Source organism: Abramis brama (genome assembly GCF_963993115.1).
Source record: "Abramis brama genome assembly, chromosome: 1".
Classification (NCBI taxonomy): domain Eukaryota; kingdom Metazoa; phylum Chordata; class Actinopteri; order Cypriniformes; family Leuciscidae; genus Abramis; species Abramis brama.
This window is the reverse complement of record NC_139963.1, coordinates 51,763,056-51,783,726: the sequence shown is the minus strand read 5'-3', so window position 1 is coordinate 51,783,726 and position 20,671 is coordinate 51,763,056. Positions and strand designations below refer to the sequence as shown.

Genomic DNA, 20,671 nt, shown 5'->3' with positions numbered 1-20,671 from the left:
TACTGTGAAACTACAGCAATAAATTACTATGACTCATTTTAACACATCATGCATATACCAAAAAAAAAACAAGTTACATTATGTTTTTGAAACACAGATATATCACAATTTAGCACATTAATCTCAACAATGGTGGCAATGTTTTTTTTTTATTATCATTCATGCAGCAGTGCATGCTGGGAGTTTTATATTATCCTGGAACCCAGCATGCATTGCGACATGAAACTTTTCACCATTGTTGAGATTCATATGCTGATTGTTGAAATCTGTGTGTGTCTGAGCCAAGCAGGAGTGAAATAAAATTGAATGCACTGTATGATTTAGATTTTTTATATGACCTGATTACAGAAATATTAATTTAATTTCGTAGATACAGATTTTTGCTAAATGTAACATACCCATAATTTCAATGAATATATACAGTAAAAATCTGAAAATCAGATAGTCCAAGATGATTGTGACATCATCACAAAAGAATAAAAACACCTGATCAACTACTTCTTGACTTTTTCTTGCTGTAACAAATGTGTTTTATAAACTCACTGTTACAGCAGCCAGAGAGAGATGAACGGTAAGAAGTCAAGGTACAAGAGACCAACTAAAGCAAATACTGATCTCCATCATGGTGACAACAAATTTTATTATTAACTCAATCTCTGTTAATTCTTAACAAGAACTTTTGTACATGTATGAAAGAAATAATGTTAAACTGGTTTGTAAACTCAGTGTAGCTGGAAGTCAGTTGTAGTTTCTGTGTGTCTCTTTTTTCTGTTCTTGTTTCTCTGTCCTTCAGTGATTCTGCTTATCAGGTGTTCATCAGTGTCTCAATTCACTCACTTCTTTTCATTCAAGTGGACTATATTAGTGAACTAATGTAGGGAATAGTGAATGAGGGTATAGGGTGTGATTGGCAGTGTTGGGCAGTAGCGTCGCTACAAGTAGTGACGTTACAAGCTTAACTACATTTCTCAATAGCGTGGTGGTAGTGTCGCTGTTTTCTGAATCAAATAGCTTTTCAGTAGCAAAGCTCTTTTGTTGATCAAGTAGTGCGGTAGCGTCCACTCCAGCTGAAGCTACATTTTCTAAAAACACAAGCTCAACTCGGGCGCCGCATCATTAACATCGCGCAACATCAGCATCACACGTGCACACGGAACGCACATGTAGGAAACCTTGTGGATAACGGCCGTTTCAGACCGCAAGCGCGATCAGCTTAAATGAGTGCAGCTTAAATGAGTGCATTCACACCGCGAGAAGGAGCCTCGCGTGAGCAGTGGTGAAGCTGAGGGTTTCGGCGCCCAGTCTATTTTTCATTCACCATTGAGCTCACGCTCAATTAAAGTGAAAGCACACTTTTGATGGACAAAATAAATAGGATTTCACACTAAAAGTAGGCTACCTAAAATGCACATTATTTGCATGTGTGTTTTAACAAGAACTAGAGTAGACTATGTCAGAAATCAGAAAGACTCAAAAATAGAAAATGCACCCATTTAAACTTGTTTTTATTAATCAGTTTGGGTAAAAGTGGTGTTTTATAATATATATAGTTATATTCTGTTTTATAAACAAAAATATATAGAAAATAAATATTTGTGTGTGCTATAGTGTAAAGTGGTTAAAAAAATGAAATCAGAATTGGCTAAAATCTGTATTGGCAGGTCAATCTTTTTGATTGGCTGGTATCAAACATCACATAATCTGATGTTTACCTAGATGTTTTATTTATTTATTTCTACATTTACCGTAGTATTGTCGATGGGTTCAGTAACACATCCTGTAAAAGGGGGGCCTTGGCCATAACCTAGTGGTAATTGGGGAGCCTTGTCATGGAAAAGTTTGGGAACCCCTGATTTAAAGGACATGTTTTTTTGTTTGTTTGTTTTTTTGCCATGTTGGTACTGTTTGGAGCAGGTTTAATTCTTTTGTGGTTTGAGCTGAGTTGAGTTTTAAATTAACTTAGGCCTACAGTTAGTCCTGCAAATGTGCCCAAGTCTAAATTGTGCATACCCAGGCAAACACGTGCACATGCATACGTACACATACACACATACACACACACACACTCTCGACACCTGGTTTTGTTATTATGTGGATCACGTTTTTTGTTTGTTTGTTTTTGGTGCCAAATTGGTTTGGAACAGTTGTTGAATAAACAATTGAACTTAACAATTATGCTTGCCTATCTGTTTGAGTTTTATTGATCACTGAGATAGCATTGATTTGGAATGAAAATGTAATTTAAAAAAATAGCTTAGATGTAGTGAACTACTTTTGACATTTTCCTGTAGCTTAGCTTGCTACATTTTCCAGGGTGGTAGCTTCAGTGTAGTGAAGCTTCATTTAATGTAGAGTAACTGTTAGCTTAGCTCACTACATTTTCCAAGTAGCTTGCCCAACACTGGTGATTGGGAAAACAACCTCTTATTGTCGACTTTGAGCACTGTTAATTCACAGTATATTCCTGTAGGCTAGTTTTGTTTTCTATGGTATATTACTGTTTTAATGGAATATGGTATTATACTTTTCAGAATTTGGCCTTTTTTTACAGCAAGGGCTAACAGTGTAGGTCGCGGCCAGGTCGGGTTCATTGACAACTTGCGCCATGATGTCAGTTTGTAATGATGCTGAAGTTACCTGCGGTGTCAACCATAATATCTATGGTGTCAACCCCCGCACAACCAATCAACGCGCCCCTCATTGCAGTATTAAAATGACCGACCACGACAGCCAAAACATCGCATCAGATCTCGCGAGACAATAATGCCTTCAGAAATAAAGGTTTTAGGAGCTCTGTTTTTATTTTTTTTTCCACTTTTATTTTTTAGAAGGGCATGAAAGACTATAGTACAGCAGTAGGTATCCATGACTCCTTTAAACAACGAGGGGACTGTAGACTTTAAAGAAGAGACGCACACAGGTAACTTGCGCACGCATCTATCTCTCTCTCTCTCTCTCTCTCTCTCTCTGTTCCTTCTCTTTCAGTTCTCTGTCTCTCTCTTTTAATAATGAATTTAAATAAATGTGATAATTCATTCAAATAAAAGCAATCCGATGGCTCTACTTTATTTAAAGCGGACAGAGTGCTAGAACTAACGAGCCGTAACTTAAGAAAATAACCGTCATTTTTACACGTCTGTTAAAAAATTACACTGTAAACATCAGTTACAGCTTTAACTTGTTTTTAACTTGGCAAATAACCAAGGTATAAGCGGGATAATCCACGGCTAGCCATGCATTAAAGAATTTTCTTCGTAGAGGCAACCACCCGACGCGAACTTCGCCTCTACGTCGTGCATTAAAATCCTTTAATGCACGGCTAGCCGTGGATTATCCCTTACATATATGAAATTTGTAATGTATTCATTTACTACAAGTATGCTGCTAGTACAGGCACACATTTCTTTTCATGTTGGTTCTTTGCAATGTTGGGAAATATGCTGGCAAATGTAACCTTAGGCTACAATTGACTTGCCAAATCACTTACATTTGTTTTATTAATAAAATATATTGGAAGTAAATTCTTTATGCACTGTTAGCCCTTGCTGTAAAAAAAGGCCAAATTCGGACAATATCATACCATTTTCCATTAAAACAGTAATATACCGTAGAAAATAAAACTAGCCTACAGAAATATACTGTAAATGAACAGTGCTCAAAGTCGACACTCAGAGGTTGTTTTCACAATCACACCCTATACCCTCATTCACTATTCCCTACATTAGTTCACCAATATAGTCCCCTTGACTGAAAAGAAGTGAGTGAATTGAGACACTGATGAACACCTGATAAGCAGAATCACTGAAGGACAGAGAAACAAGAACAGACAAAAGAGAAACACAAGAACTACAACTGACTTCCAGCAACACTGAGTGTGAAACCAGTTTACAAACCAGTTTAAGATTATTTCTTTCATACATGTACTAAAGTTCTTGTTGTGAATTAACAGAGATTGAGTTAATAATAAAGTTTGTTGTCACCATAATGGAGATCAGTGTTTGCTTTAGTTAATCTTGGTGTAAGATTTGATCCACAACTCAGCTTCGAAACCCATATCAAAAACCTCTGCAAGACTTCTTTCTACCATCTCAGAAATATTGCAAAACTCCGTCCCACACTCACCTTAGCAGATGCTGAAAAACTGGTCCACGCCTTTGTCTCCTCCAGACTGGCTTACTGTAACGCACTTCTCATCGGGATCCCTAACAAAAGCTTGCAGAGACAACAGTATGTTCAGAACAGTGCTGCAAGGATCCTGATGAGAGTTCGAAAATACGAGCATATCACACCCATTCTCCATTCACTTCACTGGCTTCCTGTTTCCGCCAGGATTGAATATAAGGTCTCCCTTCTAACCCACCAGTGCATCTATGGAAATGCCCCCCCATATCTGAAAGAACTTCTCACACCTTCAACTACAACTCGATCCCTCCGTTCAACAAAATCAAACCGCCTCCTTCTCCCCAAGACTAAGCTCACCACTATGGGTGATCGGGCTTTCTGTTCTGCCGCTCCTCGGATTTGGAATGCCCTCCCAGACCATCTGAGAGCACCTCAAACTACTGAGACTTTTAAAAAAGAACTAAAAACATTTCTTTTTAGGAGAACCTATGACTTTTAACTATTAAATCTATTTGTATTTTATCACCCTTAAATGATCTTAACTGTAGCACTTTGAGATTTGCTCCAAATGTAAAGTGCAATACAAATAAAATCTATTATTATTATTATTATTTGTCTCTTGTCCCTTGACTTCTTACCGTTCATCTCTCTCTGACTGCTATAACAGTGAGTTTATAAAACACATTTGTTATTGCAAGAAAAAGTCAAGAGGAAGATGATTAATTGTTTTTGGTTTGTGTGATGGTTTAACATTCATCCTGGACATGTCTGATTTTCAGATCTTTCCTGTATATATTCTTTGAATTTATGGGTATTTCATATTTTGCATATTTATCTGTGAATCTACAACATGAAATCAACATTTCTGTAATTAGGTCTTCTGAACAATATCGTAATCATATAGTGCATTAAAACATGTTTAACTCCTGCCTGACTCAGACACACACAGACATCAACAATCAGCACATGAATCTCAACAATGGTGACAATCAAAAGTTTCATGTCGCAATGCATGCTGGGTTCCAGGATAATATAAAACTCCCAGCATGCACTGCTGCATGAATAATAAAAAAATATTGCCACCATTGTTGAGATTAATGTGCTAAATTGTGATATCTCTGTGTTTCTAAAAGACAGCATAGCACTGTTTTTTTTTGGTTTATGCATGATGTGTTAAAAAAATAAATCATTGTAATTTATTGCTGTAGTTTCACAGTGGTGCTAATGTAACACTTTTGTTTGAGGATTAAATTCTGAATGAGTGAGAATAAATTCCTTAGTGAATGAACAGGCTATATGATGATTTTATCTCCATAATCACAATCATTCATAAACTGTGTGTGTGCACAAGTGTGACTTGCACAAAAACAGCTCAAGCAGCAAAATAAACACTAATGTTTTTGCATCAGCAACCCAACTAAAGCAAACACTGATCTCTATAATGGTAACTTCAAACCAAACATTTTCAATTAAACATCTCAACAACAACTTCTGTAGATGTATGACAGAAATAAAGTCATACTGGTTAATAATAAGTGTAATAATGTGTAATGGCTGGAAGTCAGTTGTAGTTCTTGTGTTTCTCTATTTTCTGTTCTAACAGCAGGTGTTCATCACTAATGCTCAACAATCACTTACATATTCACTTAATTATCTCACTGCAACACTGCGTCAGTCTTACTTTTTACTCTTTGTAGTGTGGATTTCCCTGTGGGGTTGAAAGGGTTAACAGTGTAAGATAAAAAGACACACCCACAAAATGTATTTTAACAGTAATAAACTGTAAGGTATAAAACAGGTTTATACTGGCAACACTGTTTCCAGTATTTTACTGTAAAATCTTGTTTTTTGGGTCACCATTGTGCAGAAGAGTAGAGCCTGTGCTTTAGTCCAGGAGAAGATCTACAAACATTGTTGATACGTTGCATGTTGCTTTATTTAACAGGCGGTGACTGGGTAGTTGCTGGTCCAGTGAAAATCTCTTTATTTACCAAAAAAATTTTGTGGTTTCAAATGAAAGAAGTTCACAGTAATACTTTGCTCACTTTATTTATGCATTATACATTTTAGTTAATACTTTTAAATTACAGTTGGTCAATTTAAGACAGTCGGTTTCTGCAAGTGAAATTAGTTAACTCGAGTTTTAACAGTGTTGCCAGTATTTTACTGTAAAAAAACCCGGTAAGGTCTAACAGTGTGGGTCATTATAAATACTTTGCTTTAAAAGTACCAAGTTGTCACACACAAAAAAAGGCACATCGTTAATCGTTTTAACATCGCATCCCTCTGAATCGTAATCGAATTGAATCGTGAGGTGCCTAGAGATTCCCACTCCAAATCATCAGCTCATCAAACCTGCTGCTCTGGCGGCTTTTACAGTCCAGATATTAGGGCTTTGATGGTGCGTTTACGATCGAATCTCTTTATTGGCAACAGAAATGACAGTCAGAGATTTGACTATTAATTGAAATTGTAGGCATAGCCTACTCAGTAACGAACTGTGATTTCCAAAGTAACAAAGTAGATTATTTAGCTTAATTTGTACTTAAGTACAAGTAAAATTACAAATTTAAAAATATACTCAAAAAATTACAGTAACGAGAGTAGTAATTCGTTACTTCCACCTCTGATAGGAACAACACTTTTAGACCATGCGCATGGTGCACCGACCATTTTACCCATCATTAAACAAGCAAAAGTGGATTTGGCCGCTCCCCAAAATGCACTTGCGCCGTGCGCTTTAGACCATGCGCTTAGATCGTTAAAATATGGTCCTTAGTGTGCACATAAATTTCGTAAATATTTGAGTGCAGTAAACTAATTTTTGTATAGTACATAACTATAAGGTTTTACAGTGCACTTTTATTTACCTGATGTTGATTGAGTTTTCATCATAGATCGTCTCAGTTCCTCCATTTCATCTCTGTGTTTGTTTTTCTCTAGTTCTACTCGATCCTGAAGGTACATGAAGGTGGTGTAGAAACTTTCTTTGTTCTCTTGTACCATGTTCTCCACATCCTGAAGTAGAGCTGGAACCTGTGAGCTGTTTTCCAGAACAAAACAATGACCTCCAAATGTTTGAAGAGACGTCTCAATAGCTGAAGTTTGACATATATTAATTTTACTAATCATGCTCTTCCCTTGGATTATGACAACCATGAGGTGGTTTTTGATTCTTGAGCCGAATATCTTCTGGATCTCTTCCATTTCTGTTTTGTGTTCATCAGTCAGTGGACCATCAGGAATAATGATGAGGAAAACATGAACTCCAGGATCACACTGAGACACACAGCGGAGAGTCTCACGCATCACTTCCTCCTCTGAGAGCTGATTGACAGCTGGAAGCTCCACCAGACTGATCACACGATTTTTCTTTTTTCCTCTTATATATTTTGATACAGTGGCCTTCAGTGTTTCATCACTTCCACACAGCACCAAGTTCAGCTTCTGTTGTCTGGTGACACTTACACCTCCTTCAACAACAACAACAACAAAGTATTTTGATTGATCTTTTTAAAATTGACATTTTATTATCAATCAATGGAAATAATCAAATAATCAAATGGAAACTTCATATACTCTGTTTATAAACGTACCCTTTGGGTGATTTTGCGTTGCACTTTTTCCTGTAAACCCCCCTGTAACAAAAAATAAATAAAAATAATAATAATAATTTTTCACCAACTTAAACTCATGGTACATACAACTTGAGATGATAAACACTGCCGTACAAATGTCATGATTCAGTACATAATAAGGCATCATGACTGAAACCTTGTTTAACTGTTGTCTAATATCTGTTGACATGCGTCTCATAGGAGATCTCTGCCCACAACAAAAATTTAAATGACTGAAATGACATGTTTTCCATTATTTAAACTATGGAAAATTATAAATATAGGATCCCTACATTATACTGTATATATTATAAAGTGTAAAAACAAACAAACGTGTTTTTATACTTATCCATTAACTTGAAATATCATGTATTATCTGTCCCTGATGTTCAATAACCTGGTGTCAGAAAATTGGTTATGAATACATTGTTTAAAAAAATAAAAATAAAACTTACAATAGGATCCTATATTTGGTATTCTATGAAGAAAATGTTTTGTTTTCTTCGTCTCTGTATGAGTGTCTTGATGTTGTGCATCATCCTTTAAATCAGAATCTTCCTCTTCCTCTGTTCTGAGTGAAGCAAAAGTTTCTTCTGCATAATCATATGGTTCACATGTGAGAAAATCTTCATTGTTTTCTCTGAGAATCTTCTCTAACTGTTGAGATATTTCAGAGAGACATTCCTCTGTTTCATGTTCAAGCTGCAGATGTCCTCCTCCACATTCGGCCTTTAACTGTTGAATGAATTCATTAGCTTTCACAGATGCACCTTTAGCGTTGTGTGTTTCTTCATCAGTCGTGATCACAATGGTGCGTTTAATCGCCTCTTCACTGAATTCTCTCAGGACACTTTTCACTCTTCTCATGTCCTCCTCAGTGAAGTCTTTATATTGCAGTACGAGTATGAATGCATCAGGTCCTGGATCACACAGAGACACACACTCTCTCACTGTCTGTGTGATCTGATGATCTGAGATGTGTGTCTGGAGCAGCTGAGGACTGTTGATGATGGTCACACGTCTGTCCTTCAGTCTTCCTCCGACTCTCTTTACAACATCTGGAGGAGCTTCACTGTCAAACGCTGCTCTTCCTAATATGACGTTTCCCACTCCACTGTTTTCTGACACACTCTTCCCCAGCAGAACAATCCTCACTGCAAAGAGTGAAACCATACTTTTTAGTATGCTTAATTCTCACATCACACACTCCTAATACAGCACATTCCATAAAGAGAAATCTTATCAAACATTGAACAGTGTTCAGACAGTTTCACTGCTATTATACCTGACCCACTAAGCAAAATGATGTCCGAAAGACGTCTTTTCAACGTCTTTGTCACAAAAATCGGACGTTGAAAAGACGTCCACTGAGGAGCCAGAATGAAAGTTGATATGACGTCTTTTTTCGACGTGTTCTGCACGTCCGATATAGACGTTCATCGAACCTTCGTACAAGGTTAAACACTAGTTCATATGTGGGCATTGTGGACATATTTCAACATCATTTATTGTCTTATTTAGACATAATTACTTTGACTATTGCTGTCAGATGATCTCAGTGAGAATAAACAGAGGTTTAGATGTTGATATTTATTTAATTTGAAGTGTCACCATTGTGGTGATCAGTGTTTGCTTTAGTTGGGCTCTTGGTCCCCTTTCTTTAAACTTTAATTTTTCTTTGACTGCTGTAACAGTGTGTTTGTGTAACACAATTGTTGTGGCAGAGAAAGCCGAGAAAAAGTTTGAGGTGTTATCAGCTCAATGTTGATGATGACATAATCATCACAAAATGGGCATATTGTTTAAAGTTTTGTGTTTATATTTGGGATTAATAACCACCATCCTTGTGGAACTGCAATATTGGTGCCAAAAGCATTAAAATGATCACTTATTTGAAGGTGGATAAAAATCATGTGCACATGTTTTGAGCAAATGTATCAAATAGTCACACACAGACATCAAGATTTTGGATATGAATCACAACAACGGTGACAAAAAAAAAAAAAAAAAGCTTCATCTTGCAATGCATGATGGGTAGCTTTCATAGGACAAAACTCATCCTTGATTCTCAAGCTTTTTTGTTTTGATTGTCACCGTTGTTGTGATTCATATCCAAAATCTTGATGTCTGTGTGTGACTATATGATACTCTTGCTCAAAACATGTGCACATGATTTTTATCCACCAAATAAGTTATAATTTTAATGCTTTTGGCACCAATATTGCAGTTCCACAAGGATGGTGGTTATTAATCCCAAATATAAACACAAAATTTTAAACAATATTAGATACCCATTTTGTGATGATTATGTTGTCATCAACATTGAGCTGATAACACTCAAACTTTTTCTCAGCTTTCTCTGCCACAACAATTGTGTTACACAAACACACTGTTACAGCAGCCAAAGAAAAGTTAAAGAAAGGGGACCAAGAGCCCAACTAAAGCAAACATTGATCACCACAATGGTGACACTTCAAATTAAACAAATATCAACATCTAAACCTCTGTTTATTCTCACTAAGATCATCTGACAGCAATAGTCAAAGTAATAATGTCTAAATAAGACAATAAATGATGTTGAAATATGTCCACAATGCCCACATATGAACTAGTTTTAACCTTGTACGAAGGTTCGATGAACGTCTATATCGGACGTGCAGAACACGTCGAAAAAAGACGTCATATCAACTTTCATTCTAGACCCTCAGTGGACGTCTTTTCGACGTCCGATTTTTGTGACAAAGACGTTGAAAAGACGTCTTTCGGACATCATTTTGCTTAGTGGGGATGCTTTCATGACAAAACAAGCGTAAACATAGTGACTCATTTAGCAACAATCACTGGCGGAGCTCTCTAAGCTTGGTTGTTGTTGAAACTGCTGTTTCTGTCTCTCTTTGACAAAAATAGCGTTTTTTTTAAACGCGGAACCGTCTCTTTAAGACCACAAAAAAACGTGAGACTTTTCAGACGCACACTCCAACTTCACCTCAGTGCCAGGCGCAAGTCAAACGAGTGCGGAAATGTGCAAGTGCCGAATGAGCTTCAGCAGAACATCAGACAGTGATATGCACATAGTAAATATAGAGTCAATCTTTCTCAACTGGTGGGTTGCAAGACCGTTTTGAGTAAGTCGAATAGTGTGCAGTCAACAACAAACATAATTCTCTTTTTTTCTGATGCTACTTTTATTTTAGAAGATGTGTCAGTGTGTGAAAGCTTGTGACACTTCTGTCAGATGCTGAGAAAAGCGTGTTGTCCTTATTCAGTTGGCTATCTTCAACGTCAGCAATCTGAGTTCACAGTGTTCTAAAAGTGTAACCTGTGCTCAAACTATGACCACAATATGAGCTCATCCCAGCTAGAAATGTTATTGTTCTATGAATGTTTTGAGAGCATTATGTTATGTTCTTGTAATATTTTCTGTAGCTAATTTTATTTTTGTAACCAGAATGTTCTCCTAAAAGGTAGGATAACACTCTCTATAAACATTTCAAACATGTTTAGTGATGACATTGATAGAACATTATCCCCCCTAACATTCTTAGACAGTTATAGCGGGAAGTTTCGATGTTTAGAAACTATGTTTAAGAGGTTTACATGTTGAAGTTTGTTTGAAGAGTTTGGTTTGGTCACCATTGTAGAGGTCAGTGTTTGCTGTAGTTGGGCTCTTTGGTCTTAGGGCTGGGCGCTTTAAATCGCGATATTGTTATGTGCATCTCGTCAGTAAAGCCGGTTCCTTGATTAGTAGTAAATCGCCATCACCTGCTTTCAGATGGAGCGGCATTTACTACAAAGAGCCGTAGTTAACTGACAAGCTGAGCCATATCGCGGATGTATCGCCAGCGATAATTAATGCGATATGGCTCAGCTTGTCAGTTAACTATGGCTCTTTGTACACAGCAAAAACTCCAGTGTTAAATTAACACTCCTGGGAGTGTATGAGTCCACACTCAAGAGTGTTTAAGTTAATGAGATAATTAAGTGATTAATTTAGTGATGATTGAGCATTATTGAAGACACCTGATGTTAACAAGCAGAATCACTGAAGGAGAAAATCACAAATTGTAAGTTACCGTTATGACGATCAATGGTTGCTTTAGTTGGACTCTTGACCCATATATTATTAACTTTCGATTTTGTTTGGCTGTTTGATTTATGTTGTTGGTTAAAGCATAACTGTGAATCTGCATAAATGCCCAGAATTTTTGATATAATATAAAGGATTTCTTAAAAGTTGTTAAAAAAAAAAATCATTCTTTTAGGCACACACAGACGTCAAGATTCAGTCTATGCATCTCAACAATGGTGACGAGCAGAATATTCAATGAGGAAAAGTAAATTACATAGACAATTCAGATCATAATTTATTCATACCGCAATGCATGATGGGAGCCATTAATGAGTTGTGATTGGTGGCAGCCACTGCAACATGCTTTATTATTGTCACCATTGTTGAGATTCACAGGCTGATTATTGATGTTTGTGTTTTACATGAATTTATCTGAATGTCTATTGATCAGAAAAATGTTTAGTAATATTTTGAATTATAAGTAAAGTACTGATAATACTAGGCTGAAGAATCACTAAACTGCTGCTAACAAGTTAAACCAAACTATCTCAATAAGTTTCCTTTTTCAGATCACAGCATGATTATGTCAAAACATAACCAACACTATAAGATAACATTTTACTTTGTTCATTTAACTGTTATAAATCAATAACAGCAGACAAACAACAGTAAATATTAAAGTAAACATATAATCAGGGTGGGAATTATGTAATTTTAGGGGCAAGGCCAATTGGCCTCCACCTTTTTTTTTTTTTAGGGGCACCAAGGCCATATGACAGGGCACAAAGGCCATCGTACAATTCGATGGTTTTCCCATTCAGATTGATACCATAACATCCTAATTTGGAATAAGACATGGATTATGACTTTTTTAATAAAAAAAAAAAAACATTTTTTAATGAGAGAGAGAAAGAGCGCCATTACATCCAGAAGGTATACACTCTCACACAACAATAGAAACAACATAAATGCCAATAAAAGCATTCAGAAACACCACAAATGCCAATAAAAGCATTCAGAAACAACACAAATGCCAATAAAAGCATTCAGAAACAACACAAATGCCAATAAATTAATAATTTCCTGCATTGTCGAACGCTCTTCTTCATGTGTTTCAAATATGGACTATAATGTTCAGTAGAGCGCCCTCAAGCGGGTCACACACCGGACGCGCAGCTCAGCGCCGCGCCGCGCCACGTCTAGGACAACTGTCACCTGAAAATCCGATAACATCAGCAATTTTCTGATTTCTTTAAATAAATATAAAACTAAATGTATATTGCAGCACAGGGTTAAGTCCATATATACATTAACTACGATTTGAGACACATAAATGTAAATTTAATATAAAACTATTTAAATGGCGCTCTGTGGCGCGGCAGGATTTTGAACACGGTCCTGAGCCGTTGCTGGGCGCGGCGCTGAGCTGCGCGTCCGGTGTGCGACCCGCTTCAGGCTGCTGGTATGAACTGAAAACACAGCACATCAGTATACAGCGCTCATAATGATTACATCGACGCATTTGGTTATAAATTCAATAAAATATTATTCCTGTCAATAGAAATCTGATGTAAACTGAGAATATATCATTATTTCTCCAAATCTGCACACTTTTGAGCTAAAGCCGTGAGGGACGTTGTTTTGTGAATCGCTTTCATGACAACAGCACAGGAGTTTTTTATGAATGGGAGCGTCTGACGCTCATAATTCATATTAAAGGTATCGACTCATTTTTGCATTTCATAACTCCTGACACAAATTAAGACATAACTGTCAATATAAATTTCTCAGAATACAATAGTGGTCAAATACTGAAACGTGAGTCTTATATCTTTTTAATGATGCAAGTTATAGTTTGTCAAGGTAATAACATTAAATCGTAACTTTGAACTATTAAAAAAAAAGTGCTCCGACGCCGTTACCTCTGGAACCTTGCATAGGGCCCTTTTCTGAAAAGGGCACTTATCTACTAGCAAATAGATTTTGATATTTTTAGGTCAAACCGTTCTTGTCTGTCAGTCATATAATGCAGGTCTATGGTCACGGTCTCAAAGAGCATCCACAGAGTCCAAATTAAAACAATTCCCCATCGTCCAAATTAAACAATTCCCCATCATAAGTACACATTGATGGCCTAAGACACGAAACGAGCGGTTTGTGTGAGAAAACGAACAGTATTTATATCGTTTTTACCTCTTGTAACACAGCGACGTCCAAGTGATCTGAGGGCGCCCGCGCTTCCTGCTGTGTGACGTGTGCGCAGACTGGTGCATAGACAGACATAGATTTCGCCTTGGCTACGGCAGTTCATGAACGAATGCCGTAGCCAAGGCGAAATCTAGTGTATATATCTATGCACCAGTGTCGACAACAGAGTGTCGTTCTTCTGTTGGTGCTGACGTTACATGCTTCTTGCACTGCTGTTTTGATGCGTGAGATCATCGATGTGATTATGACACTGCACCTGCGCGAATCCACAAACTAATTGAAGTTCAGAGACTACTTGGGTGGAACTTGGACAGGGCCAGGGCACACAGGCCACTGTGGCCGTACGATGATTTTTTTTCACGGGGCATGAAGGCCAAAGTGTAGGGCAACGGCGGCCATGGCCGCGTGGCCGCGGTATAATTCCCACCCTGCATATAATGGTCAAGAGCCCAACTAAAGCAAACACCCATCACCTTAACCCTTTAAAGCCTGACACATTAAAAAAATGTCAGAAAATTATATATTTTTGGAAATTAGATGTTTATTAAGCCTTGAATCAAAATATAAAAAAAATTTTTTTGCCAACTCATTTTGTTTATGATATATTTTTTGTATCATATTTGATACATCAGGCTTTTGGGGAACGTTTTGCTTACAACAGTGTAGATTTTAGATACAAAAAATCTATTATGCCTTTAACAGTTTGAAAACATAGCAGTTTCTGTCTTTGTTCAGGCAAATATGCACCTTACACTTCTCACAGTACACATGTGAGAAGTGATTGTTGGTGCAATGCTTGCATCTTTGCACCAACAAAGTGCAAAGATGCACTTTGGCGGCCTATAGCTTTAGGCGGCCTATAGCTTTTTTATTTATTTATTTGATTTATTCCCATTTGGAAAGATTTTTTTAAATTACTAAGCAACCACTGAATGGAACAACACAAATTATATATCATTTTAAAGCTTAGGATCTCAGCTTTTTAATGCATCTAATTACATTTATTAATTCCTAACGAGTGCTGAGTAATCCCTCTAAAACCAAGTGTACCGCCAGCAGGCGCCATCTAGCTGCGAAAATATTCATTACCATATTTTTCAAAAATCTTGCCTTGATTAACACAAAGTTGATGTCATTTGAAAGTTTAGAGTCTGAATTTTACAGTGAATGTATCCACTTTGAAAAACTCTAAAGTATTGCTGAGTTATTTGCTGATAAATATAATTTCTTTTTTTTCATAATCTATAAAATAATGTACTGCAATGTGTCAAAAACATCATACAGCTCATGAAACATTCTCAGATAATTGAAAATGGCACTTCATTTTTTACAGCATACTATTACAATTAAAATGAGCCCAAAATTAACATAATCTATTGCTTTTATGACAAGATATTCTTCATGGAGAAAAAATTGCCCATGAGGGGGTGTCAAAGACTGTACAAAAAGGCCATCTCTTTTCAAAATGCTGTAATTTTTGATTCCTTTATCCAAAAATTATTATTTTTTATCCAGATGCAGCTAACATAGGGGGACCTAACTAAAAAAGAATTTTCCTCCTACCTTATTTCCTTCCTGAGTTATTCCATGACAAATAAGAAAGATATGCAAAATCATAATAAAATTATATATATATATTGTCTTTTATCCGCCGTTTCTTGGCAGGACAATGTCCAAATGTAATGTAATTTATATTTTCAAAAAATGTAAAAAGAGTTCTTTCAAACGATACCTACCTTTTGACTCTCCTTGCTATAGTTTTGGAGTTATTATGATTATATAATTTTTATATGGGGCAAAATTGGCTGTTTCAGGCTTACCAGTTCATTTCTGTGTGTGGGTGGGTGGGTGTGTGTGTGTGTGTGTGTGTGTGTGTGTGTGTGTGTGTGTGGGGGGGGGGTGTCTTATTTGCACTCTTGATGTTTTAGAGTGTCACCCCTTCATTGCTGTACACTTTTTTTCAGCACAGTGGCTGATCTAGCTTGTACCACCAAAAGTTTCTCTGAGTTTTCCTATTTTTTCATATTTCCCATTCGTCGCCCGTTTTCGGGCGGGAGGAAGCTAAGTGTGACTTTTTTTTTACGACCCTTTACCATATCAGAATCATCTCCTTGATTGTTTTTTTTTTTTTGTGTGTGTTCATATAGGTAATAAAACAAAAGTCACCAAGTTTCACCCCCATCCAATGAAGCAAAAAAATTAAACAATTCGAAACGTTCAAGTTTTCGCCTGTTTTCGGGCGAAGAATCCCAGAGGGTTATGGCATTTCAGTCATTAATTGCCATTAATTGAATTATCCCAATATTGTGTGTGTTTGCATTGTGGTAGTCATAAAATAACATTACTACATTTGACATTACTGTTTAGACTGCTTTATGTTCCATTAATACCTGTTGTATCAAATTTGATACACAATTTCCAACACGATTTACTCGTAATTTAACGATTAAATTATTAAGTAATTATGCATTATTTCAATTCAGAAAGTGTTAAATTAATTATATCAGGCGAAATCCAATATTATTTTTTACCTTAACAACTTGAAATTAGCCTTTATTTTCCTGCCGAAAGCTTCTAGCTTGATTCAACTCGCAGCCGGCAATTTGAAAAGCTAAAAAATCACCCCTCTACTGCCTGCAGTACAGTGAAATTCCACAAGATGGCAGAATACACGTATCAAAATAGATACAACAGGTTTTCAAAGAAAGTATTGCTCTCACTGATTCAGTATATGTCTTAGAAACTCGTGTATCAAATATGATACGTGCGGCTTTAAAGGGTTAATGGTAACTTACAATTTGTGATTTTCTCCTTCAGTGATTCTGCTTGTTAACATCAGGTGTCTTCAATAATGCTCAATCATCACTTAATTAATCACTTAATTATCTTCTCAGCCCTAAATGCCGCTTCATCTGAAAGCAGGTGATGGTGATTTACTACTAATTGTGTCCATAATATGAGCACACAGTGAGTGCACAGTGCGGTTACACTTTTAGCTCACTGTGAACTCACATTGTGGTCATATGGAGAGATCACTGTGAGATCAACGTGTTGACTGGGTTTTCTGTCAATGGCTGACAGCCGTTGTACTGTGCTTGCGGTACGCACATCACGCGCAAATGCGGTGTGCTGTAGCCGTAGTTGTCATCAGTGGCGGTTCTACATTGAATTACACCCTGGACGAGACCCCCTTCGAGCAGGATGTGCAGGAAATATAGAGGCCTGTATTTATAATATTCTGAATGAAATTTGCGTTATTTGGAAGAATGTCGAGGTGTGACTGACTTAGATAACTATATGGATCCCCCGTTCCCCCCACCTTGTCCGTTCCATTTGGGAGAGACCCAGAGGTGAACTGTCATCTGCGCCCGCACCCGCGCCCCCTCCCCTTTCCCCTTCTCAAACAAACAGCTTCTGTGCACAACATCTTCTCAGCAAGCAGGGTCGCCTGCAGCTGCAGGGGGCGCAAATTTGCCAATTCCCCACACAGTTAAATGATAGATCATAGAAAACCGCTTCGCGACGCAGATTTTTATATATTTTTTCTGCTCGTGCCGGTGGCGCCGCCCCCCAAAAAATGCCGCCCCGGGCGATTGCCCGGTTCGCCCGTGCCAAAAACCGCTAGTGGTTGTCGTCAATTGTAAGAATCAAAAAGGCGATTAAAGCTGTCAAAACTGCATGCGTGTATTTGTTATATATGCGTCACATGTGTCTGGATTAAAATAATCTGCTATTTGAGATAATCAGCTAGAAATGTTTTGTTCTAAAAACGTTCTGAGAACATTACCCTGAAGTTCTAATAATGTTTTCAGCGGGTAGTTTTATTTTGGTTCCCAGAATGTTCTCCTAAAAGGTACACAGCAAAAACTCCAGTGATAAAAGTTCATGAGATAATTAAGTGATTAATTGAGTGATGAGTGACCATTATTGAAGACACCTGATGTTAACAAGCAGAATCACTGAAGGAGAAATATCACTATTTTAATCACCATCACAGTGTTTGCTTGAGTTGGGCTCTTGACCCTTAAATTTTTTACTTTAAATTTTGTTTGGCTGTTGTATCTGAGATATAACTGCCAGATGAACAAAGAGAAAAGATTATCAGACATTGTTGATTATGTTTTGACATAATCATCATTTGACCTGAATCACAAAACTCATTTAGAACCTAATCTCTGACTTAAATTTATATTGTTGATTACATCATCAAGTGATTTTACAACATAAGATCCAGAATTTTCTATTTATTTCAAAGGATTTCTTAAAAGTTGTTTTGATAAAAAAAAAAAAATGTTTAGGCACAAACAGACATCAAGAATGAGTGTATGAATCTCATCAATGTGACAAACTAAATATTTAATTAGGAAAAGGAAATTACTAAGAAAATTCAAATCATAATTTTTTCATAACGCAATGCATGATGGGAGCCATGAATGAGTTTTGATTGGTGGCACCCAGAATGCACTGCAACATGCTTTATTATTGTCACCATTGTTGAGATTCACAGGCTGATTATTGATGGCCTGGCTCCGCCCACCTACGTACTTCCGCTCAATTTCATTTTCCTTCAGTACTACGTCTGGTACTGCTGTATATTCTTAGGTTTCCAGAAACAAATTTTTTGTAGGACCAATCAGCAAATAGAGAGAGTGGCTGAGAACGATGACGTTGATGTGATCACACACACGACTAGCGTCGGCCAATTATAGTGAGCCTACGTGTGACGTACAACACAGACGCGCTGCTCTATCAAGACTCGAGGAACAGAGAGAAGGAAATGAATAGTGGAATAAAGCCGTTATTTTTGTTTGTTTGTGCGCACAAAAAGTATTCTCGTCGCTTTATAAACTTTATAAAAGACAGACATCTTATTCTAAACATAATCCTCTGCTCATTCGGACGACCACACGTTAGCGATTGGCTATGGCAGATCCTGAGTGACTCTGGGCAGATCCAATAGTTTTGAACTTTAACAGAGAACCCGCCTTCAAGGAAGTAAACGTTTCTCAATGGAGAGAGTCCAGACTCTCTGTACAAATGAAATGTACGAGAGTCTGGTAGAGCTAGGGCTGGGCGATTTAAATCGCGATATTGTTATGCGCAGCTCGTCAGTAAAGCCGGTTCCTTGATTAGTAGTAAATCACCATCAACTGCTTTCAGATGAAGCGGCATTTAGGGCTGAGGAGATAATTAAGTGATTAATTTAGTGATGATTGAGCATTATTGAAGACACCTGATGTTAACAAGCAGAATCACGGAAGGAGAAAATCACAAATTGTAAGTTACCATTAAGGTGATGGGTGTTTGCTTTAGTTGGGCTCTAGACCATTATATATTTCCTTTAATATTTACTGTTGTTTGTCTGCTGTTATTGATTTATAACAGTTAAATGAACAAAGTAAAATGTTATCTTATAGTGTTGGTTATGTTTTGACATAATCATACTGTGATCTGAAAAATGAAACATATTAAGATAGTTTGGTTTAACTGGTTAGCAGTAGTTTTGTGATTCTTCAGCCTATGATTATCAGGACTTTACTTATAATTCAAAATATTTAATAAACATTGTTCTGGTCAAAAAGATGTTCAGACATATTCATTTAAAACACAAACATCAATAATCAGCCTGTGAATCTCAACAATGGTGACAATAATAAAGCATGTTGCAGTGGCTGCCACCAATCACAACTCATTAATGGCTCCCATCATGCATTGCGGTATGAATAAATTATGATCTGAATTGTCTATGTAATTTACTTTTCCTCATTTAATATTCTGCTCCTCACCATTGTTGAGATGCATAGACTGAATCTTGACATCTGTGTGTGCCTAAAATAAAGATTTTTCTTTTAAATTTTTTTAAGAAATTCTTTATATTATATCAAAAATTCTGGCCATTTATTTAGATTCACAGTTATGCTTTAACCAACAACATAAATCGAATTCAGAAAGAAGGATCTTACTGGGCTCAGTGATCAAGTTCAAATGATGATTGTCATAATATATCCAACACAGATCACTTTTTTTTCTTTGTTCAACTGGCAGTTATAACTCAGATACACCCGTCAAACAAAATCTAAATTAGCCAACACATGAAAGGCTCAGAGCCCAACTAAAGCAACTACCCATCACAATATCGGTAACTTACAATTTGCGATTTTCTCCTTCAGTGATTCTGCTTGTTAACATCAGGTGTCTTCAATAATGCTCAATCATCACTAAATTAATCACTTAGTTATCTCATTAACTTAAACACTCTGGAGTGTGGACTCATACACTCCCAGGGGTGTTAATTTAACACTGGAGGTTTTGCTGTGTACAAAGAGCCGTAGTTAACTGACAAGCTGAGCCATATCGCATTAAAAATCGCTGGCGATACGTCTGCGATATTGATGTGATTTGGCTCAGCTTGTCAGTTAACTACGGCTCTTTGTAGTAAATGCCGCTCCATCTGAAAGCAGGTGATGGTGATTTACTACTAATCAAGGAACCGGCTTTACTGACGAGATGCGCATAACAATATCGCGATTTAAATCGCCCAGCCCTAGGTAGAACCAGGCTAGATTATTGATGTCAGTGTGTCTAAATAAGATATTTTGAACAATACTTTTAAGAAATATTTTGGATTCTATAGAAAATGCTACAAATCATATGT

The 20,671-nt window shown here is 36.9% G+C and overlaps 1 protein-coding gene across 1 annotated transcript in view; it reads right to left on the bottom strand.

The window, feature by feature from the left end:
- The window catches only part of LOC311087095 (GTPase IMAP family member 8-like), an 88,408-nt gene that overhangs the window by 63,333 nt on the left and 4,404 nt on the right, over window positions 1-20,671 (bottom strand). Inside the window, exons 4-6 of the mRNA XM_084120338.1 lie at window positions 8,195-8,893; window positions 7,719-7,760; window positions 6,993-7,595 (exon numbers count right to left, since the gene is read on the bottom strand). Of these exons, the coding sequence (XP_083976464.1) occupies window positions 6,993-7,595; window positions 7,719-7,760; window positions 8,195-8,893 (1,344 nt within the window). The remainder of the gene's footprint in view (window positions 1-6,992; window positions 7,596-7,718; window positions 7,761-8,194; window positions 8,894-20,671) is intronic.